General features: G+C 45.8%; 1 protein-coding gene across 7 annotated transcripts in view; it reads left to right on the forward strand.

Moving 5' to 3' along the window:
- Window positions 1-27,240, forward strand: part of BICRAL (BICRA like chromatin remodeling complex associated protein) — a 100,504-nt gene that overhangs the window by 62,157 nt on the left and 11,107 nt on the right. For 5 of the 7 annotated variants that reach the window (XM_084890263.1, XM_084890264.1, XM_084890265.1 and 2 more), the window contains 5 exons: window positions 47-115; window positions 3,598-5,271; window positions 24,359-24,464; window positions 25,222-25,319; window positions 26,521-26,582. In XM_084890263.1, coding sequence (XP_084746389.1) covers window positions 47-115; window positions 3,598-5,271; window positions 24,359-24,464; window positions 25,222-25,319; window positions 26,521-26,582 — 2,009 coding nt within the window. The remainder of the gene's footprint in view (window positions 1-46; window positions 116-3,597; window positions 5,272-24,358; window positions 24,465-25,221; window positions 25,320-26,520; window positions 26,583-27,240) is intronic. The other 2 variants (XM_084890268.1, XM_084890267.1) reach the window with 1 other exon arrangement.

The following is a 27,240-nucleotide window of genomic DNA, read 5'->3' on the forward strand; positions in this document are numbered from 1 at the left end:
CTTCTCTGCAGTTAAAGTAATCTCTGTTGAATTTGTGCCTTTGCAGAGCAATGATGACTTGACTAATGCAGGATACTCTGCAGCCAATTCAAATTCAATTTTCGCCAACGCTAGTGTGAGTATGAGAGACTGGATGCGATGCTCAGTGTTTCTGTCTCATTGATGCTGTGAGCGGAGGCTTTCCTTGCCTTTGTATCATGATGACAATGATTACCTTGTCTTTGTAACTGACATAGACAGGAAATCTATTGAATTATGCTGACATTTTCTACTTTTAACTTAGTCAAGACAAGCTCTATGAGATTTACTGTGCTATTTTCCTAAGCTTTCAACTTTCTTTTTAAACTGACTCAGAAATGTTATACTCCGAGGAAGCAGCATTGCAAAGTTATAACCTTTAATAAGTTATTCTTCATTGTAGTTACATGCTAAATATTTTCATCCCAAACAAGAACAATAGTAACTAGAACTTATCTAGTATGTTTGCGGCACTGCCGGCTTAACATAATCAACTTCATTCATCTTCACGATAACTCCATGAAGTAGGTTCTGTTACTGTCCTTATGAGGAAACTGTGCCCAGAGAGCTTAGTACTCCCCCAAATCACACTGCCAGGGGGCGCAGAGCCAGGCCTACTTCTAACGCAGGCCACCGGGTTCCCGAGCCCTATCCTCAAGTTCAGGAGCATCCACACAGAAGCCTGACCTGGAGGGAAGGGGTCCAGTCTGGAGAGACACCACGTCACTACACTGAAGCCTATGATCCTAAATGGTGTCAGCTGACCGAGACCACATTAGTCCCATTTCAGCTACTGATGGATTGGGGCCAGATGAACCAGTCTCAGCGTTTCTGTGTAGTTCTCTGCATCATCTACCCCCCAACCCCTATTAGCCTAGGGCTGAGGATCTCTACAGTTTTGCATGTTGGCTCACTCATTCTTAATTGATCTACTTTTAACTTTTTTTTTCACTTTTAAAAAAATGTAATTGTATTTAATATATATATATATATATATATATATATATATCATAAAATTTGCCATCTTCATTTTAAGTGTATAGTTCAGTAGCAATTAAGTACATTTACAGTGAGTTCACCTTATTTTAAATAGCTGTTGATTCCATATTTTTTTGAACAAGAGAACAAATTCACTTTTATTTATTAACCTTTCAATACATTGAAATCCCTGAGGGTTAAAGCATTGCATGGGTCCGGTGTCCGATGGCCTTGGCAGGAAGGTTCCTTTGGAGCCTGGCCCGGCCGCGCCATTGTTTGCATGAGCTCCTGTCCCAGGCCACTCTGGTTTTGTTGGGTTTGCCACCCGGAGGCACTGCGTTGTTCTCTGCCATATACACATAACCACATCTTGTGTGTAGGTAGAATTCAGTTCATCTCCAGCATAAACACCTTCAACTTTAAAAACTGCGTGCGCCCTGGCCTGGTGGCTCAGTTGATTGGACCGTTACTTCATACATCAAAAAGGTTGTGGATCAATTGCTAGGTTTCAGGTTCAGTCCCGGGGTCGGGAGGGTACCAAAGGCAACCAGTTGATATCTCCCTCTGTCTCTCAAAATCAATAAAATAACATAGCCTCACCCGGCCAGTGTGGCTCAGTGGTTGAGCATTGACCCATGAACCAAGAGGTCCCTGGTTTGATTCCCAATAGGGGATATTCAGGAGGCAGTCAATTGATGTTTCTGTCTCCTAGATGTTTCTATCTCTTTATCCCTCTCCCTTTCTCTCTCTCTAAAAATAATAAAAACATATTTTTAAAAATTAACCAATTAAGCCCTAACCGGTTTGGCCCATCGGCCTGCAGACTGAAGGGTCCCGGGTTCGATTCCGGTCAAAGGCATGTGCCTTGGTTGCGGGCACATCCCCAGTAGAAGATGTGCAAGAGGCAGCTGATTGGTGTTTCTCTCTCATCAGTGTTTCTAACTCTCTATCCTTCTCCCTTCCTCTCTGCAAAAAAATCAATAAAATATATATTTTAAAAATTAACCAATTAACTGCCACTATATCTTGAATTTAATTAAAAAAGGTCTGCCACTTGCCTCTATAGACGCCATGGAGTACAAATGGTTAAAAAAAAAAAAAAAAAAAAAAGAGCAAAAGATGGTGGATCAACAAATCATTGTGTGTTTTTTCCTCTCTCTCTCTCTCATCTTCTCTCGAAATAATTTCAGAAACCCCACTATCGCCAGCAAAAATGCCGTGGGCCCTGGCGGTGTTTCTGTGGTTGGTTAGAGCTTTGGCCCACGCACTGAAGTGTTGTGGGTTTTATTCCCAGTCAAGGGCATGTAGCTGGGTTTCCAGTTTGATCCCAGCCCAGCTGGAGTGTGTGTGGGAGGCAAGCAATGAATGTGTCTCTCACATCCATGTTTCTCTCTCCGCACCGCCCCCCCTCCTTTTCCTCCCTTCTACTCTCTCTCAAAAATAAATAAATAAATAAATAAATAAATAAATAAATAAATAAATAAAATGTCCTCAGGTGAGGATTAACAAAAAAACACAAAATTTTAATAGCGTTGGACCACAGCCTCCCACACCCATTTGTCAGTGTAGAAGTCCTGTTCCCCGAAGGCCTCCTCAGGCTCCAAGATGAGGGAGAGAGCCCATGTCTTTTGTAAGTTTGACATGTCCCAGGAGACGCTGCTGGACCGTGAGAATGCATCTTATTTCTGAGTGACCCTGTTCAGTCCCTTCATATGCCTATATTGTTGTCTCCAGTTGGAATGTTCCTTAAGGACAGAAACAAACACAGAAGAGGGTGTTTGATAAATACATGTTGATAGACTTGCTTTTGATTAGGATGCTGAAGCAGTTTCTAAAGCATTATAATAAGCTGATTACTTCTCAGAAATCAAATGACCATTTACTCATTTTATGTAGGAAGCTAGTTTTTCCTGGACTGGTCTTGCCTGGGTGGGGAGGTTAGATGGGAGAGTTTGGAGAAGCCTTGAAAGATAGGGCTGCATCTGATACCTTCTGGATCTCTCATAGAACAACACTTTGAACTCCCAAAACTCACTCAGACTCCCACTGTGTGAAGGACTAGACATGGCCATCTCCTCGTACACACACACCCAGCCTGAGTTGCGCTTAAGCCTGGGACTGGAAGCAATTCTGAAAATTGAAGTCTGTGCCAGTATCCCCCAAAAAATGAAGCTAGCCCTGGCCTGGTAGCTCAGTTGATTGGAGTGTCATCCCAGTGCACCAAGGTTGTGGCTTCCATCCCTGGTCAGGGCACATACAAGAATCAAGCAATGAACGCATGGAAGGGTGAAACAACAGATCATCGTGTGTTTTTCTCTCTCTTTCTCTAAATAACTTTTTTTAAATGAAGCTCAACTCCAGATAGTTGCCAGTATGTTTATTATTTATCTGTTTTCTATAAACTGATTTACCAGAGCAACGAATGTATATAATTGCAAAGAGTAATGTTCAGCATCATGAGTAAGGAAATGCAGTATGAGAATAAGGTGAGGTTCAAACTGCCATGTTATTTGTATTCAGAAGTGAGATTAATTTTTTTTATAAGAATCTCGTTCGAAGGTTGGATATGCCATGTAACATATTCCTTTTTTGTTTTTTTAGAATGCCGATCCTAAGTCATCCCTCAAAGCTGTGAGCAGCCAGCTTGGAGAAGGGCCCAGTGATGGACTGCCGCTTTCCAGCAGCCTTCAGTTTCTTGAAGATGAACTTGAGTCTTCTCCTCTTCCTGATCTCACGGAGGACCAACCTTTCGACATCCTTCAGAAATCCTTGCAGGAGGCCAATATCACCGAGCAGACGTTGGCAGAAGAGGCATATTTGGATGCCAGTATAAGTTCAAGCCAACAGTTTGCACAAGCTCAGCTTCATCCTTCTTCATCAGCATCCTTTACTCAGGCTTCTAACGTTTCTAATTACTCAGGTCAGACGCTGCAGCCTATCGGGGTGACTCACGTGCCTGTTGGAGCATCGTTTGCGAGCAATACAGTGGGCGTGCAGCATGGCTTTATGCAGCACGTGGGCATCAGCGTGCCCAGCCAGCATTTGTCCAACAGCAGTCAGCTGAGTGGTTCTGGTCAGATACAGTTAATTGGGTCATTTGGTAATCAGCCTTCCATGATGACTATTAATAATCTAGATGGATCGCAAATCATATTGAAGGGCAACGGGCAGCAAGCCCCATCCAACGTGAGTGGAGGACTTCTGGTACATAGACAGACTCCCAATGGCAACTCCTTATTCGGGAACTCGAGTTCCAGTCCAGTAGCACAGCCCGTTACCGTTCCGTTTAACAGCACAAATTTTCAGACGTCTTTACCCGTGCATAACATCATCATTCAAAGGGGTCTTGCACCAAATTCAAATAAAGTTCCCATCAACATCCAGCCAAAGCCTATCCAGATGGGCCAGCAGAATACGTACAATGTGAACAATCTGGGAATACAGCAGCATCACGTGCAGCAAGGGATCTCCTTCGCCTCTGCGGGCTCCCCCCAGGGCTCCGTCGTCGGTCCGCACATGTCTGTGAACATCGTAAACCAACAGAGCACCAGGAAGCCGGCCACCTCACAGCCCGTGAGCAGCGCTGCGGGGAGCATCGTCATCCACTCTCCCATGGGCCAGTCTCACCCCCCCCAAAGTCAGTTCCTCGTACCCACAAGCCTTTCCGTCAGCTCCAACTCGGTACATCACGTCCAGACCATAAATGGGCAACTTGTTCAGACTCAGTCTTCTCCGCTCATTTCTGGCCAAGCGGCCTCAGAGCATGTCATGTTGAACAGAAACTCTTCCAACATGCTCAGGACCAACCAGCCGTACTCCGGACAGATGCTGAACAACCAGAACACCGTCCAGCTGGTGTCTGGGCAGACGTTCGCCGCCTCTGGAAGCCCCGTGATAGTCAATCACGCCTCCCCTCAGATTGTTGGCGGACAGATGCCCTTGCAGCAGGCATCGCCAACGGTCTTACACCTGTCGCCCGGGCAGAGCGGCGTCGCCCAGGGCAGACCTGGCTTCCCCACCATGCCCTCCGGGACAAGCATGTCCGGCCCCAGTCGGTTCCCCGTTAGCTCCTCCAGCACTGTCCATCCTAGTCTCGGGTCTGCGGTTCAGTCGGGTGCATCAGGATCAAACTTTACAGGAGACCAGCTGACCCAGCCAAACAGGACTCCAGTCCCGGTCAGCGTGTCTCATCGTCTTCCAGTTTCTTCTTCCAAACCTGCCAGCACCTTTAGTAACGCGCCCGGAGCAGGAACACAGCAGCAGCTCTTCTGCCAGGTATGTCCCCCGTTGTCAAGCGAGTGCGCGGGTGATTACAAAAGGGGAAAGTGGAGTTTGTATTTTAGTAGAATATAATGTTCATCCTAATTTCCTGAGTTATGACTTATTGCCTTTTTTCTCCTCAATGAGAATTTTTTATCCAGCATAGCATTGTGGTTTTGAGTGAAGACTCTAGTCAGGCTCATGGATTTGAATTTAAGCTTTGTGACATGGAGCAAATCTTACCTTAACTTACGTCTCTAGACTTAATTTTCCTCAGCAGCGAGGTGAACATAACGCTACCACCACCCCATGGAGTCATTTGGAGGATTAAATGATAGGACCCACATGAAGCATTTAGTCCCTAGCAAATAGCAATTATTCAATAAGAAGCAAATTAATATATAGCAGGTCCTTGAATAACATCAATTTGTTCAACATTGTTTTGTTACAATGATGAGATGCTGTAAGAACTTAACTATTGTTTACATCAGTTAGCCTGTGGAAAAACTGGTTTCATTATATGTCATTTCACTTAAAATCAAAGAACTTACTGACAACTTTAAGTGAGGAATTACTATATGTACTTGGTTGAATGCATTATGGGCATTTAAAATGAATTCTTATTTTAGACTAGAGGCCTGGTGCATGAAATTCATGCACGGGGCCAGGGTTGGGGGGTGGGGAGGAGATGTCCCTCAGCCCAGCCTGCACCCTCTCCAATATGGGACCCCTCGAGGGATGGCCGACTGCCCTTTTAGACCCGATCCCAGTGGAATCGGGCCTAAACCGTCAGTCAGACATCCCTCTCACAATCCAGGACTGCTGGCTCCCAACTGCTCACCTGCCTGCCTTCCTGATTGCCCCTAACTGTTTCTGCCTGCCAGCCTGATCGCCCCCTAACCACTCCCATGCCAGCCTGATTGATGTCTCACTGCTCCCCTGCCAGCCTGTTTTCCCCCAACTTCCCTCCTGTGCCAGCCTGGTCACCCCTAACTGCCTTCCCCTGCAGGGTTGATTACCTCCAACTGCCCTTCCTTGCAGACCTGGTCCCTCTCAACTGCCCTCCCTTACAGGCCTGGTGCCTCCCAACTGCCCTCCCCTGCTGCCCATCTTGTGGTGGCCATCTTGTGTCCACATGGGGGCAGGATCTTTGATGACATGGGGGCAGTTATTGTGTGTTGGAGTGATGGTCAATCTGCATATTACTCTTTTATTAGGTAGGATAGAGGCCTGGTGCACGGGTGGGGGCCAGCTGATTTGCCATGAAGGGTTTCCCGGATCAGGGTGGGGGTTCCCTTGGGGTGTGGGGTGGACTGGGCAAGGGGCATGTGGTGGTTTGCAGGCCATCCACGCCCCCTGGTGACCCAAGCGGAGGCCCTGGTATTTGGAATTTATTTACCTTCTACAATTGAAACTTTGTAACCTGGAGCAGAGCCAAGCCTCCTGCTAGCTCTGTGGCCAGCAGCCATTTCTGTTTGGATTTGTTTACCTTCTATAATTGAAACTTTGTAGCCTTGAGTGGAGGCTTAGGCTGGCTAGACAGGCGGAAAACTTGGCTTCTTCCATTGCCTGGGAAACCCAAGCCTCCCTCCTGCTCTCTGTGGCTGTATCCATCTTGGTTGGGTTTATTTGCATATTCACTCTGATTGGCTGGTGGGTGTGGGTGGTGGGCGTGGCTTGTGTGGTGGAGTGATGTTAATTTGCATATTACTCTTTTATTAGGTGGGATTATTTATTAACACATCATATAGCAGTGGTTTTCAACCTTTCTAATGCCACAACCCTTTTTAAAAAATATTTTTTAATTGATTTTTTTACAGAGAGGAAGGGAGAGGGATAGAGTTAGAAACATTGATGAGAGAGAAACATCAATCAGCTGCCTCCTGCATACCCCCCTGGGGATGTGCCCACAACCAAGGTACATGCCCTTGACCGAAATCGAACCTGGGACCTTTCAATCTGCAGGCCAATGCTCTATCCACTAAGCCAAACCGGTTTTGGCATGCTGTGACCCTTTAATACAGTTCCTCATGTTGTGGTGACCCCCAACCATAATTTGAGACCCACGGGTTGAGAACTGCTAGCAGGATCGCCAAAGACTATGGGAGACCCAGATATTTACTTTACGAATCATTAATGGTAGCAAAATTACAGTTCATATGTAATTAGTAATTACATATATGTAATTACAGTTCATATGCCATTAGTTCATATGACTATGTGCTTGGTGGAGAAGTTGTAGTTGGCTCTTGGGTGCCAACTAGAAAAGCTCAGGGACCCAGTGTGACTCAGTGGTGAATAGCTGACTTGCACTGGGGAGATACATATAGAGGGAGAGATGCAGAACACTGTCATTTGAACAATACCGGAGTCTGCTCTTACCATGCCATTGTGTAGAGGTAAATTACTGTAGGCCATCAGCTAAACCTCATGAGGGTTATCTTCCTTCCTTCCTTCCTTCCTTCCTTCCTTCCTTCCTTCCTTCCTTCCTTCCTTCCCTCCCTCCCTCCCTCCTTCCTTCCTTCCCTCCCTCCCTCCCTCCCTCCCTCCCTCCCTCCCTCCTTCCCTCCCTCCCTCCTTCCTTCCTTCCTTCCTTCCTTCCTTCCTTCCTTCCTTCCTTCCTTCCTTCCTTCCTTCCTTCCTTCCTTCCTTCCTTCCTTCCTTTGAGGGTTATGGTTCTGAAGAGTCTCATGTCCTCAGCTTTGATCCCTCACCCCCATCTGCTACCCTAACTTTTGGTTCCCACTCATTCTGAGCGCATTCATTAGTTCCACTTACACACCTGCTTTCACCCCACAGTCTGCCCTCTCAGTCCTACGTTTCCACTGCCTTGTTCCTCCACAGTTAAAGGTATGCAAAAACTTCTCTGTACCACATACTTCGATATTGCTTTAACTGTATACCTTTGATTTATCAATAGTAATTCCACTCAGAATCCTAAGGAAGCAAAGATTATTTATGATAAGGATGTTCAGTGTCTTACTTTTGGTATCAAGGTGTGTGTGTATGTGTGTGTGGTGTGTTTTAAAATAATGTCAGACTTATAGAAAAGTTGTAAGAATAGTATAAATTACCACAATTTTTTAGAGCTAATTGTAGGCAATATGTCCTTGACCCCTAAATAGATACTTTGGACTTCAGTGTTTATTTTATAAAAACATTTATTTCCCTACATAACCCTACTATAGTTATCAAAATCAAGAAATCAGCTTTGAGGAAGGAAAAAAAAAAAAGAAATCAGCTTTGTACAATATTATAATCTGATCTGCAGACCTTATTCAGATTTAGTCAGTTTTCACAGTAATATCCCTTTTAGCAAAAAAGAAAAAAATTATTTTGTGTTGTTTTTATGGTCCAGGATCCAATTCAGGATTACTGTCTAGTTTTCTTGTCATATCTTTGTCTGGAACAGTTTCTCTATCTTTCTTTGGCGTTCCTGCCCTTTATATTTTTGAAGAGTACCAACTAATTATTTTATGGAGTGCCCCTGAATTGGGTTTCTCTGAGATTTCCTCTGATTGGATGTCAGGCATACAATTTGGTAGGATTGCCACAGAAAGCATGGTCCTCCCAGTGGGGCCTTGGCCCGTTACCGGTGTGCTACCTTTGAACACTTGCTTAAGATGGTGTCTGATGAATCTTAATAAATCTCTCCTGGGGAGTACTGTAAAACAGGATAGCCAGTTGCTCATCATATTTTCATATACTTGTTTAAATTCCCATTGATAATTCCTCATTGAATCCGTTATTACTGAATCAGCTATTATTATGATGGTCACCAAACACAGATTTTCTGATTCCATCGTTTGTTCTGCATTAATTGTGGGCATTGTAATCTAAGAAAAAGCTTTTCCTTCTCCCCCTTTTACTTACCCATATATGTTTGTTTATATCAGTATGGACTCATAGATTCTTACTTTATCCAATGGGTTATAAATTGTTAGTCATTTATTTTAATGCTCAGTTTATTTATTTGAAAAACATTTTTATTGATTTTTAGAGAGAGAGAGGAAGAAGAGGGAAGAAGAGAGAGAGAAATATGGATGTGAGAGCAAAATATAGATCTACCAGCTGCCTCCTCTACCAGGGATTGGGCCCACAACCTGGGCATGTGTCATGACCAGGAATGGACCCCAAAACCTTACCGTGCACCAGATGACGCCCAACCAACTGAGCCACACTGGCCAGGGCTTGTTGCTCAGTTTAATTTGATAGCCAGTGGGCACCCCTCCAAATTGGCTGCTGGTCTTTGTGACAAGTTTCCATCATGTTTTGAGCACGTTCTTTAGTTTCTTGGCAGAACAAAATGTTCCTTGTTCATCTTTTACTTTGCCTGCCTCTCCTGGAATCAACCATTTCTTAAAGGAGCCAATTTCTTTTTTCTTTTTTAAATATATTTTTATTGATTTCAGAGAGGAAGAGAGAAGGAGAGAGAGAGAAGTATCAATGATGAGAGAAAATCATTGATTGGCTGCCTCTCACACACCCCTCCCCTCTACACACACACTGGGGATCAAGCCCACAACCTGGGCATGTGCCCTGACTGGGAATTGAACCCGACCTTCTGATTCACAGATCAACACTCAACTACTGAGCAACACAGGCTGGGCTAGTATCTAGTTTATCCTATGTTATTTTTGTACAGCTAAGCAGATACATATATATTTTCTTGGTTCCTCTCCTTTCTTACTCCAAATAGAGTACTATAGATACTTGGCAAAAAAAATATTTTCTAAAATCCCAAATGTCTAATAATAGGAGTATGATTGGGTATGATGAAGAACTATGTAGCCATTTAAATGTTTTCAAAAAATAAAGATTTGGGGAGAGGCTTACAAAATAATTTTAAGTGCACATTTAAGTATAAAATAATTAAAGTACGTGTTAAAATGTAAATTTTTTAGCTGAAACCGGTTTGGCTCAGTGGTAGAGCGTCGGTCTGCGGACTAAAAGGTCCCAGGTTCGATTCCGGTCAAGGGCATGTACCTTGGTTGTGGGCACATCCCCGGTAGGGGGTGTGCAAGAGGCAGCTGGTCGATGTTTCTCTCTCATCGAAGTTTCTAGCTCTCTATCCCTCTCTCCTCCTCTCTGTAAAAAAAAAAAAAAAAAAAAAAAAAAAAAAAAAAAAAAAATCAATAAAATATATATTTTTTTAAATGTAAATTTTTTAATAAAAAAATTTGTTTTCACTTTTAGAAAAATGATGAGAGAGGCAATGTAGCAAATTAGAAAACAGAAAACCCTTTTGCTTCCAAAACACCCAGACACTTGATGAGGAGGAAATGTTCTAGAACATTAGCAATTCACTGGGTGGTGGAATTATAGATTATTCTCTTTTTTTCTAGTTTTAAAAACTCACCCCTCATAGGGCAAGTGATACCTAGACAGCATTTATCAAACCGTTTTTGTGCATTAAAAAAAATAAGTAAAGCATGCAATTGGTAAAAATTAAAAACTGTTCCAAAATAGTGTGAAGTGAAAAGTCCGTCTTCCTTCCCTCCCAGGGGCCAACATGCTTCTAGGCTCTCTGTGTTTTCCCAGAGAACACAAGCACATACGGCACCGCTGAGGATCATTTTATTTCAGTGTGCATCGACCCAGCTACGGTTTGTCACTGTAATTACTTACATGGCAGAGTCATTTCTTCTCCTTCCTCTAAACAAATACCGCTTCAGAGGGGAAAGAACTATCTCTGCCTCCCCAGAGTCCAGTTACCCAGAGGTAACGAGAAGCCTGCATTGGCAGCTCCAGAGTGACCTGTGATTTCTATGCCAAGGAAGTGTTGCGCACCGGGTCAGGTGCGTGATGTCAGGTTGCTCGTGTAGTATATTGTGAAAAAGGTGTATACTACAGTAAAAATTTTCCTCCTTCTCCTGTCCTCCAGCCACCCAGTTGCTTGTAGGCAACCAATGTCACCAGCTTCTTGCAGGGGTCCTCAAACTTTTTAAAGTGGGGGCCAGATCACGGTCCCTCAGAGAGCTGGAGGGCCGGACTACATGAACTACTAATTCCTACTATAACACCTCGGCTGCGCTCACTGCCCAAAAAACCTGGCGGGCCGGATCAGACTCCTCTGCGGGCTGCATGTGGCCCGCGGGCCATAGTTTGAAGACCCATGTTGTAGAGTAAATGAAGTCTCCAGCCCAGCTTTTGCATCATGAAAACTTCCAGTCCCAGAAAAGCTGGAAGAATACCGTGAGCCCATCCACTCACCGCATCCACCAGGGTTCAGGTTTTGCACCATTTGCTTGATCTGTGGGTGTCTGTGTCACTATACACCCGGGCACACATGCACATATACCTTCTTCTCTGAATCATTTTAAAGTAATTGCAGATTTGAAAGTAAATCAGCCTCTCACCCATGAACCCTGAGCCCTAAATACTTCAGCAGGTATCCCCTAAGAACAGGGACCTTCTTCAGCACACCCAGGGTATCTCTATCACACCCCAGAAATGCAACATTACTCTAATAAAAGTACAATGTGGGCCAATAATGTCCTTTATAATAATGCTTATAAAGCAGAGAGCACTGATTTCATTTACTGTCATGTCTCTTCAGCCGACAGCCGCCCAGGTCAATGATGGAGTAGATTGGCCCTCGGTATAGAGTTATCTGTTTGTTCCCTTGGGACCAGCTTCAGGCTAAATGGTTTTGGCATGACACAGTGTGGTTTGTCCCATTGTCAGCGATTCGGAGTGTGAGCACTTGGTCAGGTGGCTCCACTTGCTTTCTCCTCACGGTACTCAATGCACCTGTCTCCTCGGTGAGGGAAGGACCACCGACTCCTGTTCCCAGCTCTCACCCAGCGATGTGAGACTCCTTCGATGATCCTCTCCCAAACAGCACATTAGTGGCTGCAAAATGGTTTTCTAATCATGTTATCCTCGCTATGGTTACTGGGTGAGGTATTTTCCCATAAAACAGAACTTTTTCTTTCCCTCCAGGTTTTTGTTTGCTTTTGTTCTTAGTAACACAAGGGATTTTCCCCCCCCCGGTCATTTAAGAACTTTCTATTATGGGGAATTTTAAACATGAATACAAGTAGACAAATAGTGTGATGAGCCCCACGCTCAGTCAGCTTCAGTGCTACCAGCTGCTCTTGTGCTGTTCATACCCCATCACGGCCCATGCCAATGTCATGCTGAACCTAACCCAGACCTGAAGCTTATCTGTAATACTGTATATCTCTAAAAAAGACCATGTGTTCTTTTGCACTTACTGTGTTGTGCTCTAGTGCTTTCACTACTCTTTTTGATGTCTAAGTTGTGTCAAACGTGACCAGTGGGGCCTGCATAAGCCGGCTGCTGTGCTTCTGACATGGCCCCACCCACTGTGAGCACCTGGTGACACAGATGTGGGCCTGTCTGTGACTGCTCTGCCTCAGCATTTCTCCAGGGAGCCCTCCGAACTTAAATCTCCTAATGCAGACAGTAATTTCCAGGAATTAAACTTTCTTGTAAATGGATTAATATGCGAAAGTCAGTGATTAAAGGAGGAGATTTACAAAGTAAACGAATTATTTTAAGTCCAAATCTCCTTGGATCACAGAAAGATTTAGTAGCTTTTAAATTCCTTGTGAGTGGTAACTGCCATGCTTTGGGTACTAATCGGTGCGAGTGATCACAGCTGAAGTCTGCAGCCCCGCCTGCCCCTCCCCAGCTCCCTTCCTCCCGGCTCCGCCCGCCCAGCCTGCTGGGGAACCAGTCTGCCCACACCGACTTCCAAATCCAGTGTCTGCTTTCCCTCCCCTCTCAACCTTTAATAAGTTTCCGAATCCTACAGGTTTTTCTTTGAATGTCTCATATCCATCCTTTCCAATAATAATGAAAGTCATGATCATATTATTTTGTGTGTAAACATAGGTTTTATCTTTTTATTTTTTGTTTGTAACAATTGCTTTTAGTTTTTTAAATTTATCTGTATTGTTGAAAGAATTACAGATGTCCCCTTTTCCCCTCATTGACCCTCTCCACCCCGCCCCTCCACCCCACACCCAGGCCTTCACTGCCCTATTGTCTGTGTCCATGGCTTATGCATATATGCATATAAATTCTTTGGTTAATCTCATGTTATAAACAACAGGTAGTGTCAGGGCCGCACATATTTCTAATCCTTACCTTGGGGTTACAAGTAGCAGTGTTGTCCCCATTTCACAGTCAAGGAGCTGAGGTTCAGAGCTGGAAGGCAGGCTTTACCTGCTGCTGTCTGTACCAGCGATTTTCAACCTTTTCATCTCATGCACACACAAACTAACTGCTACAATTCTGCAGCACACCAAAAAATATAGTTTTTGCTATTCTGACAAAAAATAGGTATAATTTTGACTCATTCACACTGACGGCTATTGTTGTGTTAGCTGTTATCATTTTTTAAATTTATTTGACAGCTTTTGTTGCGTGGGGAGCCAAGGGCGCCTTATGTGCCGACCCAGCTCAGCCAGGTTCAGTGCCCCTGAGTGGAGGCGATGAAGGCTTGAGAAAAGATAGACAAGAGAAGGAAAGCTGGGATTTGGTGTCTTTGTTAAAAACGTGTCTTTATTTTATAGCCGATGCCACAAGGCAAAGTAAGGGCGTGGTCCATATGTTTACAGCATTCTGGTGCCTACTCATTACATGCACCTGGTCAAGCTTTGCTTACCTGCAGCCTATAGCACTCAGGCATGTGGGGCCACGTGTTCGGACCATAGGTGCAAGCTCACAACTCCAGCTGTTGGCTGTAATGGTGCTGGGGGCTCTGCCCTCCAAGCTGGGACTCACACATGGCCACGAGAGGACTGTGACCTCTCATCAGTCCGAAGCTTGAACCTTTCCAAACACTGTAGCTGCGCCCCACATTGTTGTGTTAGCTGTTGTCACTTTTTTTTTTATTTGACAATCTAAGGAGAAAGAGGTCAGTGCCCCTTACTAAATATCAATAGATGTTTAGTGTGGCAGAGGCATACCAGTTGAAAATTGATGCTCTACTATTCTGCTTTCCATTTATCTTCTTTTCTACATTCAAACCCTGAGCTAGACTTTAATAGCCCTGGCTGGTGTGGCTCAGTGGATTGGGCATTGTCCTGTGCACCAAAAGGTTGCTGGTTTGATTCCCAGTCAGGGCACATGCCCGAGTTGCAGACTTGATCCTCGACAGGGGATGTATGGGAGGCAGCCGATCGATGTTCAGCTCTCACATCAATGTTTCTCGCTCCCTCTCCCTTCCTCTCTCTCTAATAATAATGATAATAATAATAATTTTAAAAATTAAAAGTAAAAGAGAGAGAAGGGACTGCAATATATTGGAAGAAACAAGAATTGGATTAGGAGTCAGCACTCACTTGAAGGTCCTGCTTTGCTACTGACTGGCTTGTGGTCTAAGTTCTTAATTCTCTGAGGCCTGGATTTCTGTCCTTGAAAATGAGGAACCCTAGCTGTGCAACAGAATCACCCAGGGAGCTTTTTAAATACATGGTTTCCTGAGCCTCGCCGCCATAAATCCTGATTTAAATGGTCTGGAGAAAGGGCAGTAGGCGTCAGCATTTTTCAAAAGCTCCCAAGCGATTCTCAAGTGCCACCGGGAGAGCTCCTGGGCTCCCGCGTCCCAGCCCATTCACAGCCAGCCAGGCAGCTGTGACAACTGCCCGGTGATTAATCGGCCTGCGCTCTGTCGGAAGCCGGATTTCCACCACATTAATCTTCCGAAGACACGGGTCTGGTGACCTGGACCAAGTCACCGGGAGCTTCCTGTGCCACAGGAGAGAGCACAGGCCTCTGCCCACCTGCGGGAGAGGCTCTGCAGTCGGAAACCCTCCAGGGTCGGCAGGCTGACCCCATTATGTCTGCATCGCCAGACTCACTGTGAGCCTCTGGCCTTTGCTGATGGCCGTTCATGGAAAGTCCTTTCGCTCCTCAAGCCACACCTAAAGCCCCTGGAAATTACAGCTTTTCCCATCTTCCCTTGGTTTCTTCTCTGTACTTTCTGTTTGTCCTGCCCACCAGGTGCCTAATTGCTTGCTGTGCTATGTGTGTCCTTCATTGACTCAGCCCTCCAACAGTCAGTCAGTGCCGGCCATGCCAGCCCCGGGCCAGCCCCAGGGACACTGACCTCCTGCTGGGCAGGAAGCAGACAGATAAGCCCGCGGCCAGCCAGGATTCCGCCTTTGCTGAAGTGTCCGGAGCGCCAGGCCCTGGAAAGGAGCCTGTAGAAGCGAGGTGCTTGGGAAAGGTTCCCTTGAGACTGGTTTTTGACCGAGACCTCCTAAGGGAGAAAGGAGACGTATCCAGCCAGAGAGGGCCTGAGCGAAGGCTGTCCGGGCGGTGGGAACTGCAAGTGCCAGGCCTGGAGAGGAGCTGGTCCTTCAGGGGCGGAAGGAGAGCGTGTTCTGCGAAGGTGCCCGCCATCCAGGGCCCGTGTGCCACCTAGAGGAGCCAGTGTCAGATCAGCACGAGGCCACGAAGACCTGGCCTAGCCTGGTGGCAAGAGAGGTGGTGAGGCGTGAGTGGGTACGAGAGGTCAGACAGAACTTCCACTTACCTGGCTGTGGTGGAGGAAGAAGGACGGCACACGGCCTGACGGGGCACCAGGTTCACTGAGATAGAGCGATGCACGGTCTGAGGGGACTCGGGCGTTTAGGATGTGTTTGTCAAGTCCAAGGTTCCTGTAAGACAACAGAGTTTTACGGTTAAAGGCTTTGTATACCAAAGCATCCAGCCAAGATAGCGGCTGGCAGGGGTCCATCGGCATGGAAGCTGTCCTCAGAGCAGTGGAGGTGGATGGAACGATCAGGGAGAGTGCGGAAGCAGAGAAAGCGCTGGGAAAGAACCCAAAGCACCTAGACATCCCGGGGATGGACTCGGAGAGAGGAGTCCCCGGTGAGACGCGGACGGTTCCGGAAAAGAGGAGGAAAGCGAACAGGGGTCGCACTTTGGAAGCTGAGGAAGGAGGATGTTGCAGGGAGGAGGAAAGAGGTCCACGGAGTGAAGTTTCTGAGAAGTAGGTGGAGGTGAGGAGAGAGACCTTGCTGACGGGTTTAGCAATAGGAGGCAGTGGTGACCCTGTGAGGCTTGTCATGGAGTGCGAGGTGCAGAACTCACTGCAGTAGACCGGAGAGAGCGGGAGGTGTGGTAATGAGCACAGACAACTTTCAGAAAATGAAAGTAACGGACAGAATTGGCTGTGGGGATTACAGGAATTATTTTTTAAGAAACAGGAAAGGCTTGAGTTTTCTTCATAGCCGATGGAGAAGGACATGAGTTCGAGAGCACTGGTGGGATTCTTTGTAGGAAAAGGGGATGCCTCTTCATTGTAACTAGAGGAGGGAAGGATGAAAGCCAGTGCTGGTAAGGTTGTATCTTTGAAAGTTGGAGTTCTCGCCTGGCTTACAGGTTTGAAAATAATGGAATAGCATTCAGTGGGAAATGAGTGACGGAGCTAGGGGAAAGAAAGGATTGCTGGACAGGAAAGGGGGCCCAGGTGAGGTTGGACACCATAATTACAGGGCACTGATGGAATGCGCTCTGTGAGCCTGGGTGTTTTCTGGAGGGTAAACTTATTTTATTTTTTAAAAAATCTTTATTGTCGTAAGTATTACATATGTGTCGTCGTCGTCCCCCCCCCCCATCAACCCCCTACTTCCTTTCCTCAGGCCCTCACCATCCCACTGCGTCCATGGGGTATGCATACATGCATACAAGGTCTTTGGTTGATTACCTCCTACCTGCCCACCCTCCCCTGCCTTCCCACTGAGATTCCACTCTCTGTTCCATGCTTCCATGTCTCTGGGTCCACTCCGAATGAATCTCAGTTTACTTTGAACTTAGATTCCACATATGAGTGCCATCATGTGATACTTGTCTTTCTCTGACTGATTTATTTCACTTAGCATGATACTCTCCAGGTCCCTCCAGCTGTCTCAAAGGATAAGAGATTCTTCTTTTTTACTTCTGCACAGTATTCATGGTATAAATGTACCACAGCCTTTTTATTCACTCATCTACTGAGGGGCACTGGGCTGTTTCCAGATCTTAGCCATTGTAAATTGTGCTGCTATAAACATAGAGGTGCATACATTCTTTTTGATTGGTGTTTCTGGATTCTTAAGATGTATTTCTAGAAGTGGGATCACTGGGTCAAAAGGCAGTTGCATATTTAGTTTTTTGAGGAAACTCCGTACTGTTTTCCATAATGGCTGCACCATTGACATTCCCACCAACAGTGTACTAGGGTTCCCTTTTCTCCACATCCTTGCCATCACTTGTCATTTGTTGATGGTAGCCATTCTGACAGGTGTGAGGTGATCCTTCATTGTCGTTTTAATTTGGATCTATCAGATGATCAGGGACTTTGAGCATTTTTCATATGCCTCTTGGCCATCTGTATGTCCACTTTGGATAAGTGTCCATTTAGGTCCTTTACCCATTTTTTTTATTGCATTGTTTGTCTTCCTTCTGTTAAGTTATGAGTTCCTTATATATTTTGGATATTAACCCTTAATCAGATATCATTGCCAAATATGTTCCTATTCCATAAACTCCCTTTTCATTTTGTTGATGGTTTCTTTTACTGTGCATAAGTTATTTATTTATTGTATTATTAATTGATTTTAGAAAAGAAGAGATAGAAACATCAATGATGAGAGAGAATCATTGATTGGCTGCCTCCCGCATGCCCTGCAGTGGGGATCAAGCCCGTAACCTGAGTATGTGCCTTTGAACAGAATAGAACCTGGAACCCTTCAGTCCTCAGGCCAACACTCTATCCACTGAGCCAAACCATCTAGGGCGGAAGCTTTTTATCTTTATACTAGAGGACCGAATCCATGCGAGAGTAGGCCTTCCTTCCTCCGGCTGCCGGCACTGGTTTCCCTCTGGTACCCAGGACCCAGGCTTCCCTTCTCCGGCTGCTGGCAAGCACCCGGGACCCAGGCAGCATTCCTTCTCCAGCAGTTAGTTTGCAGGAACCCAGAACCCAGACTGCTTCCCTCCGCAGGCCGCCTACAGGCATCCGGGACCCGGGCTGGCTTCCCTCCGGCCCTGGCTTCATCAGGAAGGACTTCCGGTCTAATTAGCATATTACCCTTTTATTATTATAGACTAGAGACCCAGTGCATGAAATTCATGCATTGGTGGCGGGGGAGGGGGGGCGGGGGGAGAAGACCTTCAGCCCAGACTGCATCCTCTCGCAGTCCTGGAGCCCTCAGGGGATGTCCAACTGATGGCTAAGGTCTGCTCCCACTAGGAACTTGGGCCTAAGCCATCAGTCGGACATCCTTAGCACTGCCACGGAGGCGGGAGAGGCTCCCACCACCGCTGCTGCACTAGCCAGCCATGAGCCCGGCTTCTGACTGAGCAGCACTCCCTCTATGGGAGTGCACTGACCACCAGGGGACAGCTCCTGCATTGAGCATCTGCCCCCTGGTGGTCAGTGCATGTCATAGTGACCTGTCATTCTGCTGTTAGGTCGATTTGCACATTAGCCTTTTATTATATAAGATAGTCCCATTTGTTTATTTTGTTCTTAGTTTCCTTTGCCCTAGGCCCGTGGTCTGCAAACCTGCTCACGAGCCACATGCGGCTTTTTGGCCCCTTGAGTGTGGCTCTTCCACAAAATACCACGGCCTGGGTGAGTCTATTTTGAAGAATTGGCATTAAAAGAAGTTTAAGTTTAAAAAATTTGACTCTCCGAAGAAATGTCAATCGTTGTACTGTTGATATTTGGCTCTGCTGACTAATGAGTTTGCCGACCACTGACCTAGGACAGTGGTTGGCAAACTCATTAGTCAACAGAGCAGCAAACCTGGCTTGAGAGCCACATGTGGCTTGTGAGCTGCAGTGTTCTGACTACTGCCCTAGGAGATGCATCCTAAACATAATGCTCCAAGACATATCTGAGATTTTGCTGCCTATAGTTTCTTCTGGGATTTTTATGGTTTCCTGATTACATTTAAGTCTTTTATCCATTTTGAGGGTTTTCTTTGTCGTATTTTCCGGCGTATAAGACGACTTTTGAAACAAAAAAAGTCAACCAAAAATCGGGGGCAAAAGACCAAAATTGCACAAAAATTACCTGCAGATCTTGACGGCAAAGCAAGTCTATTCTTTGAAGTGGGGGGTAGTCTTATACAGCAAATATAGGCACAAACCTATGTTTTAACTGTAAAAATTAGGGGGTCGTCTTATACGCCGGAAAATACAGTATTTGTTTTTTTGTATGGTGTTTGTTGGTGGTCTAGTTTCATTTTTTTTTTTTTTTTGCATGTATCTGTCCAATTATTGAGGAGACTGTCTTGACTCCATTGTATGTTCCTTGCCTCTTTTGTCTAATATTGAGTGTAATGGCTTGGGTTGATTTCTGGGGTCTCTGTTCTGTTCCACTGAGCTATATGTCTGTTCCTGTGCCAGTACCTGGCTGTTTTGATTATAGTGGCTTTGTAGTATAACTTGATATTTGGCATTGTGATTCCTCCAACTTTGTTCTTCTTTCTCTAGATTGCTGCAGCTATTCGGGGTCTTTTTTGGTTCCAAATAAATTTTTGGAGTATTTGTTCTAGATCTGTGAAATATGCTGTTGTATTTTAATAGGGATTGCATTGAATTTGTAGATTATCTTGGGTAGTATGGACATTTTAATGATGTTGATTCTACCAATCTGTGAACACGGAATATTCTTTCACTTGTTTATATCTTCTATGGATGGTAAACTTTGAGAGGACAAAGACTGAGTTTGGTATTCTTCAGCCACCTTCTCTGTGGTTACCGCAGCACTGTATATACAGTTGATACCCAGATGTCTCAGTCATGGTACTTTGGGTTGCAACTATCAGAAACTCACCCCCAAAAAACCAATAAAACTACAGTGGGAAGGCTGGGAAGTGTTGGGGGCGCGGTTAAGCAATCAACCAAAGGATGTGTGTGCATGCATGTAAGCAAACATAACTAATGGACACAAGACGTGAGGGGGAGTGGTGAGGGCATGTGGGGGGGGGGAGGCCAGGGGAAGGTCAATGGGGGGAAAAATGAGACATATGTACTACTATTTGTAATACTTTAAACAATAAAATAAAAAATAATAATAAAATAAAATAAAAAGAAACTCATCCTAACACATTTCACAGAATAAGAGGAATGTCCAGAAAGTACTAGTAGATGCAGCTCCTTCTAAGGGTCGGAAACCAGTCTCATGCTGCTCCCTCGGCCTCCTCGAGATAGTGTGGCCACTTCTCTGTCCTTCTCTGCTCTCGCCCACTCTTCAGCTGGACCAACATGGCCACCAGGCCAGCTTTACGTTATTACCCAGCCTGTAACAGAGATTACAAGTGCAGTGGTTTCAGAACTTAGCAATGCATTCAAGTCACCTGGAGAGATTTAAACTTCTAAAAGCCTAAGCCCACATTGGATTTCTTTGTGATCAGAACCCAGAAACTTTCTTTCAGAAGCACCCCAGGGGATCTTGATACAATCAGACTATAAACTTGCATTAAAATTGCAAGTTTTTTATTTGCCTCTTCTCCTTCCACCCCCCCCTAATTCCCAGGAGAGAATCTGGCCCCTCGTGGTCAGAGGACGGGCTGTGGGTGACATGCGTAGCAGCTCTGTCGCTCTGAGCCAAGTGCCCCTCTCTCCCCTGGCAGGCTTGGCACTTGTAGATGGACAAAAAGGTGCTCCTCTCCTGGGTTTTAGCTCTTCTCCCCTCCGGCAGGTAACTCCTCTCAGTGTGCCCTCTAATCTGCTGGCTCGGACACAGCTGTGACAATGGGACATTTCCCAGAAGAGGGTGTGGCTGGGCAGATCCCAAATGGTTTCTCTCTTCAGCAAAAGCCTCTTGTTGGATAAATATCCTCTTGCTAATTTGTTGTTTCCTTGTTTTTAATTTTTACAAGAGTTTGAGTCAAACTGACCACATATACCAGGAGCAAGATCTCAGATGCTCCCAAAAAATGACAGTTCTGCAGCTTTTTTATGCATCTAAAATTAAGGGGAAATATAAGAAAGATTACATGAGGATGGGAAAAAGCAAGGCGGAGATTGGATTACAAGATTGTTAACAAGACTGTGCTCTCTTGAGGGTGGTTATGGCTTATATCAAATGTGTGTTAACCTAGATGCATAAAAATGAAAATAAAGACATAAAGCAAAGATAAACCTTTTACTAAAATTTTTTAAGTCTGGGTCTGGCTACCCACCATTCCCTGCCACTTAGGAATTTATGATCAGATCGCGTTGCAAGGATACTTCCCAGTACCCCTTTTGGTCAGTTCCCCGTTTGGTCATAAATCAGTCTAAAGAATACGTTGATGACCAAACTTTTAGTTGAATCATCTAATCTGTAATTGGCTTCTTTCAAAGTGTGCCGCAGAGGTCGAAATTAACATATTAAGTATTCTGATTCATGGCATCATGATAATTCATGGGGCCTGAAAAGTCAAAATTGTGCATTAATATTAGCAGAGTTCTTGGAGCCAAGTACTCAACCAAATATCCTTAAATAGCTTCTCTGTTTGTGAAGAAAATACATTCCAAGAGCAGGCCTTCCCCCTACTAGGGGTTAAGCCCGCAACCCGGGCATGTGCCCTGACCTGGAATCGAACTGTGGTTTATAGGTTAACACTCAAGCATCGAGTCAAACGGGCTGGGCAAGGATAAGAGTTTTTATAAGAGTTTATTTGAGCCAATCTGATGGCATATGCCGAAGCAAGATCTCGAATGCTCCTCGCTCATTTTAATTTAACAGATGTTTTCTGTGTGCTCACCTGGTCCTGGGATATAGCAGTGAACCAGACAGCAGACGGCCTGCCCTGGTAATGAGCAACCAGTGCACTTCTGGAGACAGAGCGGGTCTTCCAAAGATGCAGGCCTGGGGAATCAGGGGACTCCAGTGTAGGGGCCAGACCAAGTTCCACCTGGCCTACCCCCCCACCCAACCCCCCCTCCCCCACAGCGTAACAATTAGATTGACTGTCCCAGCCCCAAGGGAAGGGATGCAGCGAGGAGCAGAGGCTGAGAACTCACAGGCACCGATGCTCAGCACCCACAGGGCCCACGGGGGCTGTAAACCACTGGCCAAATGCCCTGAGAGGAGACATGCCCTCTGCGGATCCAGCCATGCTTTCAGACAAGACCCTGCTCTGTACCCTCAAATGATGGCAAATTTTCCAGTGTTGACATTAGATTTGATTGATTTTGTTTTTTCTTTTTACTCTTCTGAATTGTGAAATGGAACACATTTAGAAAAAAATGCATAAAACATAAATGTATAGAGCAAATACCCATCCATTAAACCACTCAAGAAAAAAAATATCACCTCAACCCCCGAAACACCTTCTTCCGTGACCCTCTCCAATTTCAGTCCCTCTCCTGACTTTGAGGGAGATCTCTTCCCGGCCTTTCTTTTTCCCCCTTGCTTTTCTTTATAGTCTTACTACTTAATGTTTTATTTATCTGTTTTATTTATCTGTTTAGTAGCTAAGAGTCATTCCAGGTCATGTCCGATAACTAAGATGGAGAGCGTTTTCCCAAAACAAAAGGCGAGTGCTCTAACGCAGGCAGGACGGTGTACTGTGTCATGTGGCCGGTGAATGAGGCGGAGTGCGAGAAATTCCAAACGTCGTGTCCTGGCCACACCGCCGTCCCTGTACATTCCGGTTTCTCTGTTTCCTGTTGGTCTCATTCTCCCTAATGCACAGCCTGGCCCTGGGGAATTGCATTATCCCAGCTTTCATCTGCTTTGTTTCTTCTGGGGAGTGGCCCTGAGTGGCCCCCTGGAGACTTCGGTGAGGAAGGCCTGCATGTCGCTGGTCCGGCCTCTCCTCCGCCCGGTGGCCTCTGGGGAGGGGTTCCCTTCGGAGGGAGAGTGTGGAGTTACATTCTGGGGCAAATGCGTGAAAACTGGAGAATTCTCCCTCAGGGTTTTCACTCAGAACGTGTTGCCTGTCTACCTAGAGTGGTGTGAGCTCGGACCTGCCCTGCTGAAGGCAGGATGAACAAGGGGACTGTCCGAGATTGTAGGACCAGCACGAACATGAGCTTGGTGGGTCAGGCGTGGCCAGGGTCACAATGTAAAGCGCCTGTGGAAATGGCTAGACTGGACTCTAAATCACTATACAAAATAGAAAACTGAAGAAAAAACTCTGAAAACCTAAGGCGTGATGAATAGTACAGCATAACGTAGAGGACTAAAAATGGAAAGTAATCTAAAAGCCCTTTACTGTCTTGCCTTACATGCTTTATACAGGTAACAGGTGTTTTTAGTGAAAAAGAACTTGAAGGTCCTTAAACATCATTCATCCCTGGCTGGTTTGGCTCAGTGGATAGAGCGTCGGCCTGCAGACTGAAGGGTCCCGGGTTCAATTCCAGTCAAGGGCACATGCCCAGGTTTTGGGCTCGATCCCCTGTAGGGGACATACAGGAGGAGCTGATCAATGATTCTCTCACATCATTGATGTTTCTGTCTCTCCCTCTCCCTTCCTCTCTAAAATCAAATAAAATATATTTTTTTAAATAATAATAAATAATGTTTGTTTTTTTTAAATCACCCAATTCGTCTTCCTCGTTTATAGAAAAGAAGCATACAACAGTTTAAATATCAGATTAATGTTTCTAATAATATTTGCTTAGGCCAATATCGATTGAGTTTACATTTCCCAGTTACATGCCACCTGATGTTGACATGAGGCAAACTAGAGACAGACCAGACGGCGGGTGAAATGTCCTCTGGACCCTCTGCACAGGAGGAAGCGGGTGTTGGCACTGCTTCTGGGATTGGCCCTGTGCTTGGAGCCAGTGCAGACGCCACGTCAGGACTGACCGCCGGGGTCATCATCCTCGCAGGCGGCATATAAAACCGGCTCAGCCTGTGTCTGAGCTCCACCAGCCTGGCTCCCTGCGCAGAGGGCGTCCCGTGTCAGCCCGGCTCCCTGCTGACGGGTCGAAAGGGCCAGTGTGCCTGCAGCTTTAAGGTCCTCTCCATTCTCCAGGGCGTAGAGAACGTGTTAGGACTTCTGTTTTGGTTGTAATCTAAGCTGAGGTAGCGCCAGGGAGGCATTAACAGACGTGGTTGGCATTAAGCAATCTATTAAAGCTTTTCCTCGTGAGATTAATGTTTCCATCTTGGTGATGTTTCTGACAGGCTCAGAAGAAATGTCTGAATCAGACTTGCCCCATTTCTGCTTCCAAGACCCCCGACGGCCTGAGGCAAGCACAGATTCCTGGGCTCCTGGGCACCGCACTGCCAGGTCAGGAGCCTCCGTCGCCAGCTGCCCTCTCTGGTCCCTGCCTCCCTCCTGCACGCAGCCTTTCTGCCTCACTGCCACCTCTGCTCCGATCGTTCCTTTCCTCTATATCCTTTTCACGTTGCACCTGTAGTATCATTTATACATCACTAAGCAAGAAAAAAGCGCTTCTAATTAAATTATGTGAAAAAATGTGCTGCTTAGAAACAACACAGTCTCGTATTCTGTGGCACAGGTGTCTGTAATTATCTTTGTGCTGCTTCCTGTATGTAAATTTAGAATCCCACCGAGACTAAAAATATTGTGCCGGTGTCTCCGCTTTCTCTAAAGCTTCAAACACCTGCCTTGCTCAGTAAGTACCAGCAAGACAAACGCAGGAGCGCTCCCCGTCAGTCGCCTACGCGGGCCTCCCTTTCCATCAGTCGGGAGTGTTTTGCGTTTTGGTAACGCTGGCAGGTTACTAGCTTGAGGCCTATTCCTCAGACCGTGGATAATTTGAAACCGTAGCATTGACAGCTTTTATTTATTTACATCTGTATTTATTTCTACTTATATTCTACCTGGGCTTTACTAATCCCGCCTCCGCCTCCAGAGGTTTTGTCGATAAATGTCCTTCCCGCTCCCCTCCTCACATCAGCATCCGTGATGAAGAAGCCCTTTCGATGCTCCGTGACCTGAGCACAGGTGTCCAGGGTCGGACGACGGGCCGGCTTTACCGTTTCTGTTGAGCATTGTCTGTCTTGTGTGTTGCTCTTAACAGGGCAGGATTCTGGAAGCAAAGTCATATCCGCGTCCTTAGGAACCGCACAACCTCAGCAGGAAAAAGTAGGATCGTCTCCTGGCCAGCCAGCTGGGCAGGTAGGACTCAGTTTATGTTGCTTCTTTAACGTTCAGTGTAACTGAAAGAAGACGTGTTATCGCCTGTTTGTTTACACTGTCCACAGTTGGCCCGCTGTCTGTGTGACCACAAACGCTCACCTCCCCCGTGGTCCAGGCCTCGCTGTGTTGATGTTTATGGGATGAATGTGTCTGTTCTGTTTCTCACATGTTTACAGTGCTGTCACCTTTTCATTAAATAATAATATTCCAGCAGCCAACACAGAGTAGGCACTCAAAATCTGTAGTTTACCATTGAACTAGAGGCCCAGCGCACAAAAATCGTGCGCGGGCAGGGTCCCGAGGCCTAGCCTGCGATCAGGCCCATCTTCTGCTTGCTCGTCAGTACCCGGTCCCACCCCGCCGCCCCCGCCAGCCAGCCAGTTCCCCTTACTGGCTCCCCACCTCTTAGCGACTGGTCGAGCGGTCATTCTGGTCAATACACTTATGGTTGCTGGCCTTTTATTATATAGGATGATATCACTTACTATCATATCAAAGTGGATTATTCCTCTTAGTTATACTGAGATTTTTTTTCTACACTAACAACCAGGAATGTATGAAGTAGTCCCTGTGGTCTTTTAACTCAACCACTGATCTAAAAAGGAAGGGGAAAAGGTGTTTTCAGCTTCCTAAGGCCTTAGTTTCTGCTCCGTTAAACTCAGCAGTCCATGATAGTTTAGTGAAACTTTTGTAGTCCGGAAAGATCCGGTCCATTCTCAAGTTCTGATGTAGGTGTATTTGCTTCCTTAATGTTATCGAAACGCCTAGTAGATTACACTCCTAACTGTGAAGCAGGAGCTCAAAGTGTTTGCTCCCTATTTACCACTGAGAAGATGAATTCAGTAATGTCTACTGAATTTTTAGATGTTAATGGAGTTGGTACCCACAATATACTTCCTCAGAAATACAAGGATGCACTCGCAGAGGGAGGTGGGGATTCGGGCGTTAAGGTCCAGGCTGAGTCCCCCCAGGAGCTATAGCACAGCTTCTGTGATCTCAGTGTTGCTCCACCACATGCGCCCACGGCTTGCTGGTGGTATTCTTTAGCAGAGCAGTTCTGCGTCCTTAGAATGTGCTCTCCTTAGCGAGTTGAAAGTACTCAGAACGTAGTGGTCTTTATGTGTAACTGCATCCTGCTTGCTTTCAAGAAAAGGGAATAAAAGGTGTGTTTTGTCCGTAGGTGGATGGTCATTCGGGAGGACAGAAGAGGCCTGCCACAAAACAGCTGACTAAAGGGGCTTTGTGAGTGACCTTGGCTACAGCTCATTTTGAACATTCCTCTAGGCTCTACCCCACATGTGTCAAACACAAGGCCCGCGGGCCAAATCCAGCCCGCCAGGCCTTGCAATGTGGCCCCCACCGCGCTGTCATCACTGCACTCCACTGTCAGTTTATGACATTGTCAGTTTATGACTGTTCAGTAAACCATTCGGCCCACGATTTAGGCTGGATTTTAGATTTTGGCCCCTTCTCTGATTGAGTTCGACACCCCTACTCTACCCTTCAGTACATACACCACAGAAGTCAGACTGTAATAATGCATGCAGTATTTTTAAAAAGATACTTTGAAAGCCCATTCCTATAATTTATTTCCATTAGTACCTATAAGTATCTCATACTACTGTCTGCTCTTTTGTTCTTTTTAAAAATATATTTTTTTATTGATTTCAAAGAGGAAGGGGGAGAGAGAAAGAGAGAGAGAGAAAGAAACATCAATGATGCAGGAGAATCATTGATCAGCTGCCTCCTGCACGCCTCCTACTGGGGATCGAGCCCACAACCCAGGCATGTGCTCTTGACTGGAATGAAACCCGGGACCCTTCAGTCCACAGGCCAACACTCTATCCACTGAGCCAGACTGGCTAGCGCTGCTTTTTTATTCTTAAGGAGAAGAAGCCTT

Source organism: Pipistrellus hanaki (genome assembly GCF_964339955.1).
Source record: "Pipistrellus hanaki genome assembly, chromosome: 7".
NCBI classification, from domain to species: Eukaryota; Metazoa; Chordata; class Mammalia; order Chiroptera; family Vespertilionidae; genus Pipistrellus; species Pipistrellus hanaki.